The 22,367-nt window shown below is 37.1% G+C and overlaps 1 protein-coding gene across 2 annotated transcripts in view; it reads right to left on the minus strand.

Annotated features, from left to right (window-relative positions):
• Positions 1-22,367, minus strand: part of babam2 (BRISC and BRCA1 A complex member 2) — a 185,190-nt gene that overhangs the window by 149,458 nt on the left and 13,365 nt on the right. For both annotated transcript variants that reach the window (XM_022673194.2, XM_022673193.2), the window contains exon 4: positions 22,163-22,257. In XM_022673194.2, the coding sequence (XP_022528915.1) occupies positions 22,163-22,257 (95 nt within the window). The remainder of the gene's footprint in view (positions 1-22,162; positions 22,258-22,367) is intronic.

The following is a 22,367-nucleotide window of genomic DNA, read 5'->3' on the forward strand; positions in this document are numbered from 1 at the left end:
TTTAGGTACTTTTGAGTTGGTTATTATCCAGCATCCTGACCTCAGTAAAGCTCTTACCACTGAATGCAATCAAAATCACAGAAATGCCTCAAAAATCTAGTAGAAAGTCTTCCATGGACAGTAGAAACAGTTACTCCAATAAACTGATAAGCTATTTTTTTACTCTTTATTTTAAAAGAAACAACAATTGAATGATTGATTTGTGGAAGTGCTACAATACTTTTGGGCAAAAAAAAAAAACAGTTAATTTGTGTGTACAGTGATACTGCTGAAGTTTGTGATATTAAAACAAGCCTGTATCCAATTACAGAATGTTTTATTGTGTGGTCTGAGAATCCAGGCCATGACTTTTTGGCTATACAGCAAATTCCAAATTGTTCAAGGAGAATGTTGGTAAAAATTCAAAACATTCCATTCAGTCAGTTTCGTGAGACTCCAAACATCTGTTAATATGTTCCCAGCTAGCAGACAGGATCTTTTTACGTGTATCAAACTTTTCTGGCCATTAATTATGCCGGTAAGAGCTAGTTCAAGGGTTCACATCTGGAAGGTCAGAGTTGAGCACAGTGTGGTGATTTTCCCTGCACAACAATATTAGAATCAACTCTTGTGACAATTGCCAGGTTTGATTAACTAGTGAGGAACTGATGAATTGTGCTATGGGTGAATTTACACCTACCTACCTTGTTTGGTCCAAACCAAAGCCGCTGGTGTAAAAAAGGCCACGAAAAATAGTCTAGTCTTGAGCTAATTACAGGAAGTTGAGGCAGGCTATCATCACCACTAAAACTATAGAAGAAGGAAAATAACTGGTTCCATACTGATATCTGACTCCCTGTGACAATAGCCAGGTTTGATTTACTAGTGAGGAACTGGTGAACTGTGCTATGATTGAATTTACACCTACCTACCTTAATTAGCTGGTGTAAAGGATGCCACAAACCATGGTCTGCACCAATAGACCAAAATTTGGTCCAACCAAAAGAAGTGGTTTTGGTGTGGTTTAGCTAATCCCGGTATAGTTTGGTAACAGTGTGAAAATACTTCACAAAAATGGCTCAGACTTTAGAGCCAATTACAGGAAGTTGAGGCAGGCTATCATCATAAATTCAACTATAGAAGAAGAAAAAGAACTGATATCTGACTGCCTTCTGTTTTTAAACTTGTCCTGCATTAATATGTGTTCAACAGATTACTCTGGTGATTGTAAGAGCTAGTTCAAGGGTTCACGTCTGGAAGGTCAGTTTCGAGCACAGTGTGGTGAATTTTGTGCAACACCCAAAAAGGCAATTTGCTAAACTGGCACAAAACAAGTATACGATGATGCAAATGCAGTCTACATTGGTTATGATGACAGCATGAAGCTAATTCCTTTAGTCCGCTCAATAGACTGCAGTGTAAAACCAAAAATAACTAGACTAATTGCATATAATTGTATGATAAAGACGAACATTGGTTTAGACTCTGATCCAGACCTAAAAACTAGAAAAAAAATAGCCTGACTCTCCTGGGCTGGAGCTGATGGCTTTAGCACACGAGAAGTCACAGATGCCTGCTCACATCTGCCCACTCCAGGAAGTTAAGTGAAAATTGAACCGAGTCTTCTCACATCTATTAGCAGTGTGTTCTTGCTCCAAGACAGTCTGCCAAGAGCTCTGGAGAAAAATCTACTCTTCAGGCAGACATCAGGCAAGCCACTGCTGATTTGCTATGCTGACTGCATTTCAAAACGGTTTGCCTGTGACAGTTACGCATGATTACTATAGCCCTGAAGACAGAAAATGACCTGTAAGCCTTCTGCACTCCTTCAGGTTCATGTCTAGTTTCATGCACAAGCCTACTGTGGGTATTTCCCAGTGCACAGTCAGAATTTAGGTGCTCTTAGACTGGAATGGAAGGTGGGAGTTATTTATGATCGCTGGACCAACCACTAATCGATTCCTGAAAATGTGAATGAAGCAGACAAGACAAGACGGTTCTAAACAGAAACCAGGACACTGGAACATACTGGGAAAATCCCAAGGAACTGATTTCAGGTTTAGATTAGGACAGGATCAAGAGCAGGCAAGAAAAGCGCATTCCTTGTAAGCATATAGTTGCTTGGGGCTAACATGATGGCTTCTGGCTAGTATTTTCAGACACAAGGTAATGCACCAATAAGTAGTTGTAGTTGTATGTAACCCTGCAAACCACCTCTAGCCTAAATACATGATGAGATACAGCTGGGCATGAAGGCATATAGGTTCAGAATGTGATCCTGCAGAAAAACTCATAGTTTGCTGAAGCTGGCATCCTAGCTGGTCCCATAAATGCTCAATTGTCACTTAATTTGGCAACATGACAAACCAGGAAAGAGCAGCATTCTGATGGAGACATAAATGAAAAGCCGTTGCTGTATGTGGGTGAGCATTATCCTGCTGAAAGATTTCAGTTGTAGGTCCTGCCATGAAAGGAAGCACATGTGTCTGCACGCATCACTGAATGGGATTGTCCCTCATATCACTACTAGGTGTGACTGATTGATCGTATGCATTGACTCCCTAGTTCTTCACACCAGCAGTAAGGGCAGAGAGTCTCTTTACAGCAAAGGAACACCTGAAGCCTTGAGGCCTTTATATTTAGACTTGACAATTATCATCTCAAAATTTCAGGTTTTTAAAGATGGATGACCAGCTGATCTGCAGCTGGCTATTATAGCAGGATTCACAGAGCAATAAAAAAAAAAAAAACAATGTCGCATTCGAACAAAGCAGTAAACTACAACTCTGCACATTCTTGCTGGTGGCACATTAACATGCTTGCTCTTTCATGCGAGAGGCCCAAAGTGGCGAGCGAATGGTGGAGAAAGCAATTGGCTGCGATGTCGCATCACTGAAGTGTGAACATAGGGTAAGTCCAATGATGAGTCACCTCCCAAAGTCTTTCAATTGGTCAAAGTATTCTCAATTGACTCATAAATGCATGTCTAGCTGTTAACAATCTTTCACCAAGAGGTGCACTACCTATAGTAGAGGGGAAAACACTTTCATTCACTCTTGTGGAAAAACCCAGTTTCTAATCAAACCATCCCTGTAATAATTTACATATCTGCCTGAGCACACTGCAGCACACAGCAGCAATCTGTGTGCTTTTTTTTTGGTCAACGAGTTTAGCCTTAATTTGTACGAATGTTCTAATAAAATGACTCACAAACTAACAAAGCATCATTTCTCCATCAGTTCCCCTTGTGCTGCTTAACCAATTTCCAGTCAAAGCCAGCGCAAGTGTGTATGCCGTCCATCCTGAGCAGCAAAACATAACACGGCCCCGTTAATCCTGTCTACTGCCAGACTGAGAAATAAACGGCTTATCACTGGCTTGTCAAAGGATCAGCAGTCCTTTACTTTCCTGCAGTTGTTCCCAAAATCTTTCCAGCACATTCCCAGTGGGCCTTACTGGCAGTTCCCCTGTTGACATGAAGGGTATGAGCGGCCCATGCCAGAACACAAGCCCCTCTGGCTCTCTATTGTCAGGCCTCGATCCCTCCGTCAAGTGCCAAGAGACTCGTAAAACCAAACGAGCGGTGCAGACTGCCAGAAGCGTGCCCTGTGGAGCTCTTATCCCATTCCCGTACACTAATGAGAGGCCCCACAGTGGGGACTGATGGGAAATCATGGGCTCCCGGGGGAAAAAAGAAAGGAGGTGGGAGTGGGAGGGTTAGAGACCAAGAACAACATACATATCCTCTTATTGTAAGCCTGAACAGGGCACCACCATTGTTTCGCGTATTACTACTTTTTATATTGGAGAAATATTCACTTTATGAAATAACCAGGAAAAAATATGACACAGAACAGGCAGTGAGGGCTAATGGGATGTGGGGAAGTATGGGATCACGGAGGTCAAATATTGAATAGCAGATCAGTGACATGACGCCCAAATCTTCTTTTCACTGGGATTATTTTAGTTAGTTAGTTAGTAGCAGTCCTTAAGAATTATTTTATTTTACATCAAAAGCAGTATTGTTGCTGATGTGGGGAAAGGACAATGCAAAAAAAATAATAATAATTCAATGTGTTTATGCTTTAATTGCAACAAAAACAATTATATTAATGTTAAAATCAGGGTGTCTGGTAGGTTCAAGGACATTTTTTTTCTGGCTAAAAAAAGGTTTTGCTGGTTACCTGAGCAACTATAGTTCTGCTAATGGTGCTGATACTGCAAAAAAACGAAGATATCAGAACAGCAAACTCGGCCTTCACTTTCTCATATACACATCTTTAAGGGAGCACAACTGAATCTGAAACGCATTTATTTTTTAAAAACTTAAAAAAGGTTTAAATGAATAAAACAGTAAAAAAAATATAGAGTAATACTTCTCCCATATATTTACTCTGAAAAAAAAAAAAAAAAAATATATATATATATATATATATATATAAGTTCTGTGGCTGAAATACTGCTGAAACAGTCTGATAGAGCACCGCCCCTTTTGGAGGACTATTACTACTTATATTCTTATATATACTTATACTACTATATATATATTCTTATATATACTTATACTACTATATATATATATATATATATATATATATATATATATATATATATATATATATATATATATATATATATATTTCTCGGCAGATACAGGTGTGGGGTTCAGGGTTCGAGGGACTGGGGGGTGAGATGCAGGAGGGGGTGCAAGCGAAAAAATAAAATAAAATAAATAATTCCTATGATTTTTATATGATTTACAGGAAAAATAAGACTGTTAGGTAGAGTTAAGAAGGTGACTGTGACATATAATAAAAATATGAGATCAGACTATTTAGAAAAACGTAATGCAAACACTTAAAATACTATAAACCAAACATCTGCTCATCTGTATACAGATATAATAAAACTGTACTTTGATTCAATGTGATTAATTCAATGTGTTTATGCTTTAATTGCAACAAAAACAATTATATTAATGTTAAAATCAGGGTGTCTGGTAGGTTCAAGGAAATTTTTTTTCTGGCTAAAAAAAGGTTTTGCTGGTTACCTGAGCAACTATAGTTCTGCTAATGGTGCTGATACTGCAAAAAAACGAAGATATCAGAACATCTGTCCAGCATGGACAGCATGGGTCATTAATGTAAGCCTAAACAAGATATCACCACTGATTTACTGTCTAGACTGCAAAACCGAATCAGTAAAAAAAATCCCAGCACTTACGACCCGCCACCAGTTCTTTGATGTCTCCTCTTATTTTCCCATGGCCATAAAGTCACATATTCCAAGCAGAGCTCTAACCACCACCTTAGCTGACTTCCCACAATAAGCTGATCTCAGTTTAGCAGCTATAAAAACCACCAATTAAACCCAAAATGAAGTTCTTGAACTGCACCACCACAACAATGTGCCTGCATTACAGCCTGGGCTAATTAAACAGAAATTACTCATTGGAGGCCATGTGTGTGAGACGGAAGCTCTAACCTGAATTTAACACCAAGGGTAGGAAGGAACATATTTCATATTTTTATATATTATACTTCTAAAAACTTGATAATTGGTTTTACACTCGTTTGAGGTAGTCAATGCTTTCCAGATATACTTAATGCAATAATAGAAACACATAAACCAAATAAACACTGCCAATAAAGGGACAACATCTCATTATAAACTCATTTATCATTGGTTGATAATATGCTACGGATGAATGATTACTAATGTATTTGTTTGTTGTTCCTTATGTGGTATACAGTTTTTAATTGCTGCTTGAAGGAGGAAAGAATCAATTTACTCAGTATTAAGTTTTTTTATATATATATGTATATATATACACATTACATAAATATCTTTGCTAGAGTAAAATGCCCATCTGTGAGCTTACAAGACTACTTACAACTCTGTGACTTTGAAACATGCTGATTTCCCATACATGATGGAATTATGGAAAATAATGAGCTTTTATTAGCTGATTTATCCTTAACTTCTAACTTAGCCTTGCCTTGCCATGTTTCTAAACTTGTTAATACAAATCGTAATTACTTTTTTTTAGATACTACTTTATGATCATTATGTCATGTTTAGATGTCCTTAAAAAAGGATTTAAGGTTTATTCATGTTACCAATTCAATTATACAGTCAAACCTCAGATGTTTCTAGATACTGATCTTACTTTGTCTTTCTCCATTAGTCAGCATTAAACCAAACATATTAATTAGTGTTCTTTTAAATTCAAGAATATTACCACATACTTTGAAGTGTAAAGTGCATTACAAATAAAATGTATTATTATTATCATTATTATTATTATTATTATTATTATTATTATTATTATTATTATTATTATTATTATTATTACTAGGGATGCGTCATATCGTATTGTACGTAATAATATCTCACACAATATCACACAATATTAAACCCTAAAATCTTGTGCCATATCACCCACCCCTAATTATCACATAAGGAAACTACTTTTGTTGCTGTTTTAAGCAAAAGAAAAATTCACACTGTTCTTATTTCACATTGCATGTCTAGTAGAGATTATATCTGTCCAGTATCATTTATTTTACTTTAATCCTGGATATATGGAGATATTTGAAGTGCATTATTATTAGTATCATGACATTCTGGATCATGGACTTGTGTTAAAAATCTGATAAAATTCTTGTTTTGTTTATTATATCTCAGTTAAGGGTATGCCATATCATTCCGTATGCAAAAATACAATTTAATTTTCATATTTCTGCAGTAGTGTATTCTTGAAATATTTTTTTTTTCAATTCAGTGTTTTGTCATATCGCCAACAGTATCATTATCGTGAAAATGCCATGGAATATTGTGATATTATTTTAAGGCTATATCGTCCACCCCTATTGTATACTGCTGTTTTTTTTTTTTTTTTTTATCTTAATCCAAACAGAGTGCAATGGGCACTGTAACCAGCTAGCTAAAGACATTGTAGTAGGGTGTATCAGGGTACATTTTAGTGATTTACCTGCTTTAAAACACCACCTTTAAATCAATAATGGCTGTTAATTAGCTGATAAGTTGGATCAGATGTGTTGGGAGCATGAAAAGTGCTAAACAGTGCAGAAAAATCCAGGTTCTTCCAGGACCAAGACAGAAGAATACTGATGTAAAGATGGATAAAATGCTGTGTTTAACAGTCTGCTGTGATGTAAGCCAGGACGTTGGGTCTAATGTAAAATAGCCATGAATTAAACTGATTTGTCGACTTGCTTCACATTTCTGAGAAATGTTTTTATAGATGTGACATAGAAAGTTTTATTATTTTATGCAGAAATGATGGAAATGGCATCAAAGTTAAGACATCTGGATTTAATGGTACAGCTGGATGGAAACCTGGCCTTTGTCTATCAGCCTATTTTCCCACGAACATACAGTACAGTACAGAATTCTGAAAAGAAAGAAGCTAACCTCAGGAGCTACAGCTAACCTGAGAAACAAAAGCAAGGCCAACCAGATCAGATCGTTCTTTTGGTCCTCTTCATCAGCAGGAAGAAAAACATTTGTATTGCTCAGGAGATCACACCGATTATGACCCTTCAATAAAAAATAACAAACCGTGATCTAATGAAACGGCAGCTGCTGAGGTCAGCGGTGCGTCAGCAATGACGTCGTCCTGAACTGAACCTCGGGCGCTAATTGGCACTTGACAACTAGCTTCCTGATCCCAAACGGTGATAATGGAGCACGACACCACTTAATCAGAAACTAACTCCTACCTTTAATATCCACAAGTGGGGTAAGTGGGGACACAAAACAAGCAGTGGAAAAATAAAACAGAGATAATCATTGTTTGGAGAACAGTAGCAAATACATCAGATAAAGACATGCTAGAACTGAAACAACTCAGCATTAAGATAAATTACAAAAAATAATATTATAGAATGCAATACGATGAGAAAATGTAATTTATAAAATTGGTTACAGCGATAATAGAGATGTTCAATTAGTTAGTCTAAACAGTTTTACGCACCTGTCAGATCTCAGAATACAGAGTTTAAATGCAGAAAGTGTGATAAAGCAGTGTGCAGTTACCAGCAGCAGAATTTCTCTACATACAGTATAAAACCCAGGACCAGTGGTACATAGGCCTGTCACAATAATTGCAATATCGATTTATCGTACAATAAATGAACTTGACCTCAATAATTTTTGATAATCGTGATATCATCTATTGTTTTTATCTGTATGTTTGTTCACGTATAGAACAGTGAACAGTATTTTAGCCAGTCATGCTTCAATAACTGTGACTTCATACAAACAGTGTGAACTAAACTAGGTGAAGAAATAAGTATATAATTCCCAAACTAATTATATTGAATGATTTATTAACATTGTGTTGTCTTTAAAAAGTGTAAAATTGTTTTTTTTAATGCTATTCTGTTATCATTGTCAGTGGCTTTTAATAGTCTAAAAATGACAATTATCGTGCATCGCAATAATTTCTGGGACAATATATCGTCCACAAAAAAATCTTATCGTGACAGGCCTAGTGGTACAAAACACTAACTATCACTAACACTATCTATTCTTATTAGATCTGTTGTGATATATCCTTTTATTTGAATGATATATTGTCCCTGTCCCACAGCTTCTTTTACTTTTAGATGCCACTTCTGTATCCTTCAGCTTGTCCAAAAATGCAAGTGTAAAGTGTGCCCTGTAGAGGTGGCACAAAGCATGATTTACACTTCCATACTGTAGGGACAGCCCTAGAAACAGAAAACTATACTACTTGACTACTTTCACATTACAAACCACATTGTTCAAATCCGATTTTTTCCTTAAACTCGGTCACACTGACCTGTATCTTTGTGTAATGCGAACAAATCTGTCCCTAAAACGCCTCACATGTGCACATTGATACGTGTATAAACGTCGCCTTCTTCACCAATAACAAAAAAAAAATCATATTTAAGAGACGACTCGTAGTTTTATAAAGGGAAATGGATGAGTTAGCAGCTCATTTGTGGAGCATCTTTTGCTGGAGTGGAGAGCAAATAGTTCATCGGAAGTTCATGCTCAGGTCGAGGAGGAGAAAAAAGGCCAGGTGGCTTGCTTTTGCTGTTTTTGCAGCTATAGCTCTCGTGTGGATATGAGAGAGAAGCATGTAGCTCATTCACAAAAGCAAAAAGACGTATAAATTCCAATTTGACCATTCACATTCATTTCGCACGTCCACGGATTGGATACCCTTCTGATTTATAACCACATATAAAAAGTGACTTAAATCATATTTGAAAAAATCGGATTTGGAAAGTTCACCGATTTGAGTAACTTCAGCCTGGTAATGTGAACGTAACCTTTGTGACAATTTGACTAATTTATTTCGATTGAAAGCTATTTTATTTAAAAACTAAGCATTTTATAATGTGTCCATATATTACTGCAAATAGTGCCTAGATATATAAACTTTAAACTATTTTTTTTTACCTCAGAATTATCATTACTAGCAACATATTATGTAAGTCATATGGTTGTCCCATTTATAAAAACACAAATGTTGAATTGGATCAGTATTTGCTGATACAGAGCAGAGTTTTAAGGTGCTCCTTTCAGAACATTCCTTGCAAACAAATAAAAAATTATCTTGCAAAAAAAAAAAATCTGCCCATTTGTGAGACTAAATAAAAGGATTTAAAAAGACTGAAGCACTGAATGAACAGGTCATTTGTATTTATTGCTTGCTCATCAGTTTGTGCTAAATTAAACAAAGCAGCACTTTTAGCCTGGCGTTGTAAGTTAAAGCCTGCGGTCAGCACACAGTGTATGTATGAGAGCGTGCGCTGCAAATGGAAGATGATGGCGCTTGTGTGGTCGACCACAACACACACAGTTTATTGCTGACCATACGCATCATTTCTATTTTGCCTCTAATTTTTATTTGGGTGGCTGGCGAACATAATGATGGGTGCTTTTCACTTCTGAGCGGCCACATGAGGCCACATGAAGAGTATTGCTTTGTTTAGAAAAAAGCAAGCCTTTTGTTTCTAACTAACTCACAATGAGATGAACTGCATTTGCTGCAAGCTCTTATCCAGAGCAGACTTACAATAGCTGTGCTTTGTTGCCCACTCAGAAAAAAGTATTGTTTGCTGGTGTAAATAGACTGGAGCCTAAAGATAATTGGGGTGTAGAGTAGTGGGTAACATTGCTGTCCTCCATGCTGCAGACAGAGCTATGATTTTCCACTCAGGCAAGCATTTGACTAGGGATGCAACAAATGTTTAGCAACCAAAACTAGTTAGCAATTAGTTAGGTGTTTGGAATATGTATAAAAAGACCAAATCGTCTATTTCAAACAATGACCGTAGTTTATTTAAGTCATACTGCATTTTTTGCTCTAATGACGGGATTTTTATGAGCAACAGAGGCAGACCCTCCTCCCATAGCACCAGGGAGTGCTATGGCACGGAGTGTGGGAGAGAGTCAGCAAGAGAGGCTGTGCTTCTCCACCTTGTTTTGGCTAACATTCACACAAAGCAACCCAGCTAGAGTCCCAGATCAGGAGAATCTCTCGCTATCTTAAAGAAACTCCTGAAGACAGAGCTCTTCAAAGAACATTTACTCTCCTAACACCTCTAACTAACTACATTCTACTACCAGATCAGGAGAATCTCTCACTATCTTTAATAAACTCCTGAAGACAGAGCTCTTCAAAGAGCACTTACTCCCCTAACACCTCTAACTAACTACCTTCTACTACCAGATCAGGAGAATCTCTCGCTATCTTTAATAAACTCCTGAAGACAGAGCTCTTCAAAGAGCACTTACTCTCCTAACACCTCTAACTAACTACTTTCTACTACCAGATCAGGAGAATCTCTCGCTATCTTTAATAAACTCCTGAAGACAGAGCTCTTCAAAGAGCACTTACTCTCCTAACACCTCTAACTAACTACCTTCTACTACCAGATCAGGAGAACCTCTCACTATCTTTAAGAAACTCCTGAAGACCGAGCTCTTCAAAGAGTACTTACTCTCCTAACACCTCTAACTAACTACCTTTAACTACCAGATCAGGAGAATCTCTCACTATCTTTAATAAACTCCTGAAGACAGAGCTCTTCAAAGAGCACTTACTCTCCTAACACCTCTAACTAACTACCTTCCACTACCAGATCTGGAGAATCTCTCACTATCTTTAATAAACTCCTGAAGACAGAGCTCTTCAAAGAGCACTTACTCTCCTAACACCTCTAACTAACTATCTTCTACTACCAGATCTGGAGAATCTCTCACTATCTTTAATAAACTCCTGAAGACAGAGCTCTTCAAAGAGTACTTACTCTCCTAACACCTCTAACTAACTACCTTCTACTACCAGATCAGGAGAATCTCTCACTATCTTTAATAAACTCCTGAAGACAGAGCTCTTCAAAGAGCACCTACTCTCCTAACACCTCTAACTAACTATCTTCTACTACCAGATCAGGAGAATCTCTCACTACTCTGGCCAGGTTGGGCAGAGATTTACCACCACTTTCTACAGGTCAGGTTGGATCGGGCTCAAGAAAATAATCTGTAAAAAAATTAATGCTAATTTTATTTTATATAAAGCAATGGCGTGATAATCACAAAATTGCAAAGTAATAAATCAAGCTGAGTTTTAAAAAAAAAGTTGCGCAGTGCATCAAATTTTGTGTTTTGTGCTTTTTGCACATAAACTATAAGCTCCAATGTAAAAAAAAATGTTTGTTTAAAAATGATTTTCTATTCTTAAACCATGTTTAATGATAGTAGATTAGAGAAAAGTCATTTAGACATCATTCTTGTAGCTTAATTTACAGATTTTTGGGCTATGAATCATTGTTCACATTGTTCATGTTTTAATATTTCAGAGATCTGTTCTTAATAATGTTTTATTTTTTAATAATTCTTAAGTGTTGCAGTGTTAATTATCATCATTCTGAACAGATTTCACTCATTTAAACAGCCTGACAATGTTTTTATAAGCTCAATTTTAACATTTAATTTGGGCTCGGGCTCAAAATGACAGTGTATGGCAGTGTATTTGTGATTAGAATTGCTCCTATAGCGTGATACACATTGAATCACCAGGATCTGGCCACACACAACTCTCATCTGCTCATTGATGGTTTTTGGTGTGTGAAGGGTTTGAGCCATTAATGAGTGAATTAAGAGTGAGTTATTTCTCTGTTTAAGAAAGCACAAAGACATCACTGCTACATTTTTCTTGGCTTGTCCCCCAAAATGGCTCTGATGACCTATGAAGAACACACAATATGTTCTGCCACAATAAAGACCCTTTTGACACCATAAAATATTCAAAAAACTGTTCCTCTTTAAAGCCAGGTTGGCAAGTATCACAGTTTAAAATCTATTGTGGTCCACTACAGGAAGCTGAAGAAGAGTAGAACACAGCAAATGAATGACACAGACAAGAAACATTTGAATGTAAGCAGCGTAATTTAAATGTTATTACAGAAGTTATTCAACGTAATTAGATGTTATTGGAATATTCGCCTCAGGTGATTCAAACTCTTGAGTTACAGAGCAATCTGGAGGCAGGTCTTTCTGAAACATTCCTCAGCAAACTCCCTCCCTCTCCAAGCGCTGAGGGAACGTTGCCAGCCTTCAGAAAGCGATCTCATCTTGGAAACAGGCCTCATTAAGGCCAGACTGTTTTCACCCATGAATGCTGCGGTGTCAGCTCCATTTTTATTCCACAGCTCGGGCCAAGGAAACAACACGGAGGTTAGCAGCTATTAATATCCACGGCAGACCGTAAGCAGGACAAACATTTTACTGAGACGTCAGGAATTCCGCAAAGTGATGTGAGAACAGCCCCATGTTTACTGGCTCAGGTGAAAAACAAGCCTTGGGCTGCCGAAAGAGCCTGGACGTTCAGGACACTGTGTGAATCTGGGTGTTAGCACTGCTTTTAACATAATATCCAAAACAAAGTTAGTGCTGTTTGTGTCCTATCTCCAGCTGTAGATAAAGTGACGAGAAGTTCATATAATGATATAATGAGGTTGCCAAGCAGCAGAGCTGGGGCTTTACAAACAGAACAGGATATTCCCACAGAAAGAACGGGATGCCTCCCTTGTCTGCAGAAGAAAGGAATTAAGAATCTGTATGGCTCAGAGCCAGGAATATGACATGGTGCTGACCAGCACGACCATCCCACACCAACCATCCATCTCTGAGAGGAACATCAGGCACGAAATAACATAAACCAGGTGAAGAATGAACATAACCTTGGCTTCGTTTCCAAGCTCCAAATCATAACATAATGATGAGATCAGTGCTTTTATAAGAATAACATCTGGCAATATTAAAATGGTTGTGTGGTTGGAGGGGGGGGGGGGGTAAATGTGTCTTAGAAGGAAAGGTTTCTTGATGCAAAGAAATCTGAGAAAAAAATCTTACCTGCACTTTTCTAATCCTATGAACAATTCTAGCCAGACACTGCCAATCACGATCATTACCAACCACTGTGCTGCTAACTGTAATGCTTTATATGACATAATCCCAGCATACACACAGAACACTGTGGTTGGAGAAATGTAGGTGCCAGATAGATGGGAAAATCCATTCTGAGGACAATTTTGAATCGTGATCTGTTTAGAATGGTCTGTCCACCCGCATATCCCACAGGTCAGTATAGCACTGTCTGTTTGTTGCCTTTCTATATATGATCATATGCTCATTGTCCTTTACTGCTTTACTTCATAAACCCCCCTCTAAGGAGTGTCCTTCCAGTTCTCTCCCCCCTTACCATGAGCTGCCCCCCATGCTGTCTGTTCAAATGAGCAGCAAATGCATTCGTGGTTGGGTGCTGGTGCCTGACTTCCCTTGATCAGGCCCTTCCAGCTATGTAAATTCACCAGTGTTTGACAAAGTAAAAAAAAAAAAAAAACAACTTACAGTAACTTATTTTAGTCTGTTTGGCCTTCGATAAAACCTGTTTACATCCTAGGTGTGTTACCCAGACATTATCCGAAGGCAAACGTAAGTAAACTTACAGATTATATTATATTATGATTACCTAACTAGCATATATATGTTGTAGGCTTTAAGAGCAAGCATCATTTTCTGAGCTGTGAATTCAGTGTCAACAGTAAGCTCTACTGTTTATGCTACAGTATTCTTTCCATCCAATTTTCCATGAATATTTAGAATCTATATAGAATCTATAAAAAAAAACTTATTTTATGCACATTATCATTGCATAGTATAATTATTGTGTAAAGCAATTAATTACCTCAAAGTATTGTTTTTTTTTATTTATTATCTTACAGTGTTTTGAAATGAACAGTATGTTAAAACTGAATAAAGAACACTGCCAACAAGAAAACAGCACAAAGCTGACCATAAGTGGGAACTGACTGAAGTAGAGAACAGAAATCCAGCCCCCCAAACAGGAACGTGTAGGTGTGCACACGCCATAGCAAAGACCAAGGTAAACACAGGGCAGCTGCCAAGCTCTGGCAGAACGGAGGTGCTTCCCCCTCTTGTTTCCAGCTGGAGTTAGGAGACAGTGAGCAATACTCCTCGTCTTCCAAGACTCTGACACAAGCAGGGGATTTTTAAACCACCACCGCAAAAATAGTCCGGCAGACATCTGAACTCACCTAAGCAGCGTCTCAGCTGGACAGCAGAGCTCGCAGCTGTGAGCCCCTCAGCCCCCGTGTGTCAAAACAGCTGGAGAACTATTTTCCAGCCATGACTTGTTGTGTTCTCCTTTATGCCAGTTTCAATTTACAAATGTAAACACAGAAATGATGCAAACAGTGCAGAGCCCACTTTCAGTTTCTAAAAATAACTGCTGGCATGCTTTGTTTAGTCTAAAATGTGTTGTGCAATACCCAACACAGAATATATGATGCATAGGGCAATTTAAACTTACTAAACACTATTTAGGGAACATTTACGTACCTCCTCATAGAGATACTGGTACATAAATGACAGGTTCTAAGTATGTATCTTGTATTACTGAGTATACTCAACTTCAGTTCAAATCAACTTTATCTATACTACATACTTCAAACTTAAAAACTAGTTAGAAGTAGTAATTGTGTCACATTTGGGACGCAATTAAAGTATATATCGTTGCTGTCCAATGAAAACACTTATCTCCAAAACAGCAACTTTACAGGAGAGAGAAAAAATCTTCTAAACTTTCAATGTAAGTCAATGTAAAAAGAGTTTATTTCAGGTGATTTTGAAGAGTTTCTATTGGTCTGTTCTTTAAGAAATTTTGGCACAATGTAAGAGACAGTTTGTCTCTTCGAATCATGTAGTAAACTAAAAATTGACAAAAACGGAGATTAGTGTTTTTCATAGGACTGCAACGATATAGAGTTTTGTTGCTGACCATGTGCATCCCTTCATATATTAATATACAGTATATTTAATATATTATATAACATATACAGCATTTGATTTTACTATTTATAGGTTTATGTTTGAGCAAAATTAACATTGTTGTTTTATTCTATAAACTACAGACAACATTTCTCCCAAATTCCAAATAAAAATATTGTCATTTAGAGCATTTATTTGCAGAAAATGAGAAATGGCTGAAATAACAAAAAAGATGCAGATTATTTCAGACCTCAAATAATGCAAAGAAAACTAAAACAAGTTCATATTCCTAAAGTTTTAAGAGTTCAGAAATCAATATTTTGGTGGAATAACCCTGGTTTTAAATCACAGCTTTGGAGCATCTTGGCATGTTCTCCTCCACCAGTCTTACACACTGCTTTTGGATAACTTTATGCCTTTACTCCTGGTGCAAACATTTAAGCAGTTCAGTTTGGTTTGATGGCTTGTGATCATCCATCTTCCTCTTGATTATATTCCAGAAGTTTTTGACAAAAATTGATAAAATCAAAGATTATTATTGTTTTTAAGTGGTCTCTTATTTTTTCCAGAGCTGTATATTAAAACAGTGTTTTGAGAATCAATAAATTATAGCATAGAAAACTGTGAAACTTTGATATATCAGTATTTTCCTAGGCCCCTATTGTTTACCGTATCTGAATCCAATAAAATATTTAGGAGATGGAGAGTCACATCATAAAATCTGCAGGATCGATCCATATCATGTCAATATGGACCAAAATCTAAAAAAATGCTTGCATCTGGCAAAAAAAAAAATGCTTGCCTTACAAACACATAAACTCAACAACAAAATCCTAATCATAAATCTGATATCATATTCATTTTGTCTGTATTTTTAAGGCTTTGTAGACATTTAGTTCAGATTCAAGCATTATATATATTACCACACTGGTCTCAAAATAAAATTCAAAATTCAATCACACTTTGATGATCCTAATTCTTCACAATGAATTTATAATATAAAGAGTAAAAACACTTGAAAAACACACTTCCAGGCCAGAGCAACCCACATGTGGCAAAGCTTCAAACGAGACACAGTCATTGCCTGAATCATCAAGATAATTTCTTTTAGATGTGTTTTTATATGATTTTACTTTACATTTACTATGAACATTAATCAGCTCTTACTATAGTTGGCATAGTAACCAACACAGGGCCTCATTCACCATTATACCACAGTTTGCTCCAACCCTGCAATGTAATTGGCTGAGAGGTGTTCTATGAGTGCCATTATCAGCCAGTAACGTACTGTAACCGAAGCTCTTCATGTAGTATAACTCCACCACAAACAGGTAACCTAGCAACGATGCAACGCTTACCAGCCAAACAGCTCAGTTACACATGGAGCAGCAATTGAGCTATTTTAACTCGTGGAGTATTTATAACAAAACAGATCTTATTTTCTTGTCCTCTTTAACTCAAAATCTTTCAATAAACAGTGATAATGGAACTGTGGTATAATCGCAATAATACACTTGAGGTTCGTGCTATAACGTGTATTATTGGCACTGCTGTGCTGCGCTTGTAAACACAAGCCCACAGGAGATAAGTTAAAATAGTTAAAATAGTTCAGTTACTGCCATGTTTGTAGCTGCGCTGTTTGGCTGATAAGCACTGCATTGTTGCTAGGTTACCTGTATGTATGTGTATGAGTAATACACGGAGAGATTTGGTTACAGTGCATTACCGGCTGATAATGGCACTCATAAAACGCCTCTCAGCCAATCACAGTGCAGGGTCGGAACTAACTGTGGTAATATACACGTTATAGCACTCCCTCCATGTATTAATGCTTAAATATATTCTTCTAATTAATTCTCTTTAATTTTTTTGTTTTTGAGGAAAGTTCTAACAAAAAGTTTATGTCAGATGTATGAATTAAATGTAAAGGAAACAACAACTTGCACATCACTTTAAATGGTGCTGTTTAAATACAGATAAAAAAAACTGAAGCCGTCATGTAACTAATTATTAAAAACATAATTGAGAATCACTAATATTCATAATTGAAAATAGCATTTATTTAACTTATGTTATCAGGCGAGGGATGGGCACCTCTGACGCTGCTGAAAGAAAAACCTAGAGCAAACACTGACTCTAAATCTTACCTTTTTTATACTATTTAAATTGAGACATGCTAGAATTAGCACATAATTGACTATAACTATTTTGCGTGAACAATGACATAAAATTTTGTGATTTTATCCAATGTAAGAACAATGGCTTACATTGTTTCATTTGCCCAGAGCACAAGCTGTACTTTATTTTTATGGCCGACGGACTGCGATATTGGAATAGTATTAGGCTGTGAAATTCCCCAGGTTCACCTGGGCTTCAGCAGCAGCTCCTCCAGTCTGTATAACTACCTGTTTGTCAGTCCACTCATAAATCAGTGCCAGACGACTGCAGAACATGCAGCTTGTGAACACAGGGTAAATACTGTGAGGCAGTTCAGTGAATCTGTTGACATTCATACAAATCTGACTAAGCGTACAAACAAATAAAGAGACGTCACTTTCAACAATAGAGAGAAAGGAAGCCAGCCCGCGTTATTTCGACAAGAGAATGCTAATTAAACGTGAGCACTGATTACTGCACACCATGTGCTCGTTATGGAGGCCTGCAGTCTCCCCCAGAAGGTGGATATTTACATCACTGCAGGGGCAGATGCAGCTCTTATGTAATTCACCAACGCTTGCTTGCTCTGAACAGAAAAAAACAGCAGGCCTAAGGGTCAAATATGGCTGCTGAGTCAGCCACGCATATCAATACCAGCCATCTGACTTAACGAACCGCTTAAAAGGAAGTCAAAACAACTTAAGCCTGTGTTGCCTTGCTGCTTCAAAGCCACTGAATCATGGCAGCTCCATTGTTCTGCTGCCTCATACATCGTTCTGGTTTTATGTTCCGTTTATCTGAATAGCAGTCTTTGGCGAACACGCTTTCCCAGACAACTTAAGATCCCACTGATTTTTATTTATTTTTTTCTTTTAACTTTTAGTCCCATGAGTATGGAGTGAATTTTGTGCCAAAAGTTTTACACAAAAAAATTAAATCCGCAATCAAAATGTTAGGAATCAAAAGCAAAAATTATATGTTACAAATTCAAAAGAGAAAAAATATATAGCAAATATATATTTTTAAATATACTTGGTTATTTTATTATCCTTTGCAGTTATTTGAAAATTATTTCAGTTTGGTCTTTGCTTTTATTTTTGTGTTTTTGTGAATTTTCTGTGGATTTTTTGGATTTTTCTGTTAAATACTTTTGCTTCTGGAATCCCTCTTTTGCTTCTGCTTCAGTTTTTTGCTTCTGAGTTTTGGCACAGTTTTCACGGGTGGGCGGGGCTTAGAAGAAGGGGTTCCCCTTGAATCTCCATTGGTCAGCTGGTTCTGGACTGGCGGGTTCCCTGAACCCTCGTCTGAGACTGACCACGCCCCCAAACACCCCGCCAGCTTCAAGCGTCCTTCCAAACACGGAGTGAACAGCAGCTTCCAGCAAACAGCAACAGCAGCAGATACTTTTACAATTAAATATTATACAAACGTTATGTTCACAAGTCACATTAGCGAGAGTGCTAAATATTCATGCTGAAAGTAGGTAACTACCTAACTCACTAGCTCAATGACTAGGTAACTCACTAGCTCACTGAGTAGGTAACTCACTAGTTCACTGACTAGCTAACTCACTAGTTCTCTGACTAGGTAACTCACTAGTTCACTGAATAGCTAACCCACTAGTTCACTGACTAGCTAACTCACTAGTTCTCTGACTATGTAACTCACTAGTTCACTGACTAGGTAGCATTCTAATTCATTAGCTCATTGAGTAGGTAAGTAGCTAACTCAGTAGCACACTTACTATGTAACTCACTGGTTCACTGACTAGGTAACTCACTTGCTCACTGAGTAAGTAACCTGCTAACTCATTAGCTCACTGAGTAGGTAACTCACTAGTTCACTGACTAAGTAATTCACTAGCTCACTGAGTAGGTAACTAACTCACTAGTTCACTGGCTAGATAACTCACTAGTTTGCTGGCTAGGTTGCTCACTAGCTCACTGAGTAGGTAACTAGCTAACTCACTAGCTCATTGACTAAGATAACTGACTAGTTCACTGATTAGGTAACTAGCTAACTCACTTGCTCATTGACTAAGATAACTGACTAGTTCACTGATTAGGTAACTAGCTAACTCACTAGCTCATTGACTAGGTAACTATCATAATTTGCGCGTGAATATTTAGCACATCTTGCTAATGTGAGCTTTTAAATGGAGTGAAACAGAGAATAATATAACATAATATAACATTAAACATAACGTTTGTATAATATTTAATTGTAAAAGTATCTGCTGCTGTTGCTGTTTGCTGGAAGCTGCTGTTCACTCCGTGTTTGGAAGGACGCTTGAAGCTGGCGGGGTGTTTGGGGGCGTGGTCAGTCTCAGACGAGGGTTCAGGGAACCCGCCAGTCCAGAACCAGCTGACCAATGGAGATTCAAGGGGAACCCCTTCTTCTAAGCCCCGCCCACCCGTGAAAACTGTGCCAAAACTCAGAAGCAAAAAACTGAAGCAGAAGCAAAAGAGGGATTCCAGAAGCAAAAGTCTTTAACAGAAAAATCCAAAAAATCCACAGAAAATTCACAAAAACACAAAAATAAAAGCAAAGACCAAACTGAAATAATTTTCAAATAACTGCAAAGGATAATAAAATAACCAAGTATATTTAAAAATATATATTTGCTATATATTTTTTCTCTTTTGAATTTGTAACATACAATTTTTGCTTTTGATTCCTAACATTTTGATTGCGGATTTATTTTTTTTGTGTAAAACTTTTGGCACAAAATTCACTCCATACATGAGCCCTATCCGGATGGGATTCTTTTCTAAGGGAACGTCTGTGAAAAACATTTCACACTTCTACTCTTCTAGTGATAAAACTCTGGCTACTGGACTGCAATTGAAAAAACAGGAGGACCAGTGAGTTTTTTTGGCTTTCTTTGTCATATAACATCGCATTGTCACGTATTGTCAGGTTTTGTACATAGAGAACAATAGCGGCGTCTAAGCGCTCTAAAAGACACTGGAGCAGAGAAAAGACACTGGCTCTTATTTCAGTTTGGGGCAGAGCAAAATTTCAGCAACAATTTCAAAAGAACAGTTCACAACCACAAAGTGTGGGAGTCCGTATGGAAACGTTTGTGTTTTTAACATGGATCTCCGGGGAAACGCGTGCCCAAAGTGTAATTATGGTGTCTGGCAGTGGACAAATAGCTATTTTATTAAACTCGAGGTGAAGAAACTCAAAGATGTCCGTCCGGACGAGACTAAAAATACCGGAGGACCACGGAGTACAGCGAAAAACAATTGGTAATTCAGCCTGAAATTTTCTCTGAGAAACGTCTGAGAAAAACACAGACATGGTCGTTCCGGGCAGGAATAAAATCACAGAGGACCCACCATAAAAGAGAAAATTACCCCACGACCCCCTGAGAAACTAATCCTATCCAGATAGGGCTTTACTCCGTGTATAGAACAGTCAATGCAATACACACTGATAACAGAGTGAGGTGCATAAAGCTTTAAAAATCCAAGACCAGTGCACCATTTTTTGTTGGTTTTCTTAAAAAAAAAAAATGAAGAGTAGGCGTTTCTAATATACTGTCAACTCTCACAAAACACTTACAAATCGATAAAACTTTAATGGAAGTCTATATTAAGACTGCTGTACAAAGAAATGCTTAAGTGAGAATGTTAAAATCTACAACTTGTGTTTAAAAAAATAAAAAATAAAATAAAAAAAAAACTTAAAAAAGTAAAGCAAACTGTTTAGACCAGTTCAGATCAGTTTCACATCATACATCACCCATGAATGTTTTTTTTTTTTTTTTTTAAGCAAAACGTACAGAGACAGCCTACCTGAAGTAAAGCAATAGCTTTATAATACAGGAATGGTTGCATTTTAAGTCACAATTCAAATACAGTGTAGCATTTTTTGAGTTTTGGTTTAATTTAATGTAATAATGAAAAAATTATACATGAACAGCACTTCCTGAGTGCTGTTGTTGTGTATAACTCCTAAAAATTATGTTTTTTGGTCATTACTTGTTGTGTGACAGGATTTAAAAGGAGTTTTGGAGCATTTCTATTGGTCCACTCATAATGAAACTCTCATGCAATAAAAAGAACAGCTAAACAGCTAGATTTACGTTAGGCCAAAAATGAATAAAAAATAAAAACTGAAACAGAACAAAAAATGATTGCATGACTGCAATACTTTTAGCATCAATTATTGTACTGCTTACACTTACACAGCTTTGCTACCAGTTTTGATAATGCAAAACGTTTACACTTTAAATCAAATGTGTATTTATTAGCCAGAAAGAATACAGTATATGTCCATGCTCCAAAATAGTTTTAATTCTTAAGGTCACTATTGTATGTACACTGGTCATCCAGTAGAAATTCAAGTTTACAAAATCTCAACTACCTTTTCCAGAATGGGAAATCCTTAATACTTTATTACTCATTAACTCATCAACAGATAATTAATAATCCACTTTTTAGCTGGGAACTATTCCTATTTTAGAATATACAGCAATTGATTATGGTAAAGTTGGGCTGATTCTACTGAAACATCCCCAAAACAAACACTTTGTGCTACAAGAAATGTGTCCAGCATGTCCACACCACTATAACATGCAGATTTAGATTTAAATTAATGTTTTTTCATAGCCTTTCATAGCCAAAATTGTAAGAGCTTTTACTTGCAACAGACTTACCGGCAGCTCAGACGGCTCTGGCAGGAACTCCGCATCCTCCCCGAAAATGAAGTCAGGAGGCAGCTCTGGGTCTCTGGCATTAAAGATGATGTCCCCTGGTGGAATAATCAATCCAAAAAATAAAGAATCAGTTATACTGAGATTTATTTAAACGTGGTTATAAATCGATGCTGCTTCCAACCCGGAACTATGCAAAACTAAGACA

The sequence above is a fragment of the Astyanax mexicanus genome, chromosome 14, assembly GCF_023375975.1.
Source record: "Astyanax mexicanus isolate ESR-SI-001 chromosome 14, AstMex3_surface, whole genome shotgun sequence".
Taxonomy (NCBI): Eukaryota; Metazoa; Chordata; class Actinopteri; order Characiformes; family Acestrorhamphidae; genus Astyanax; species Astyanax mexicanus.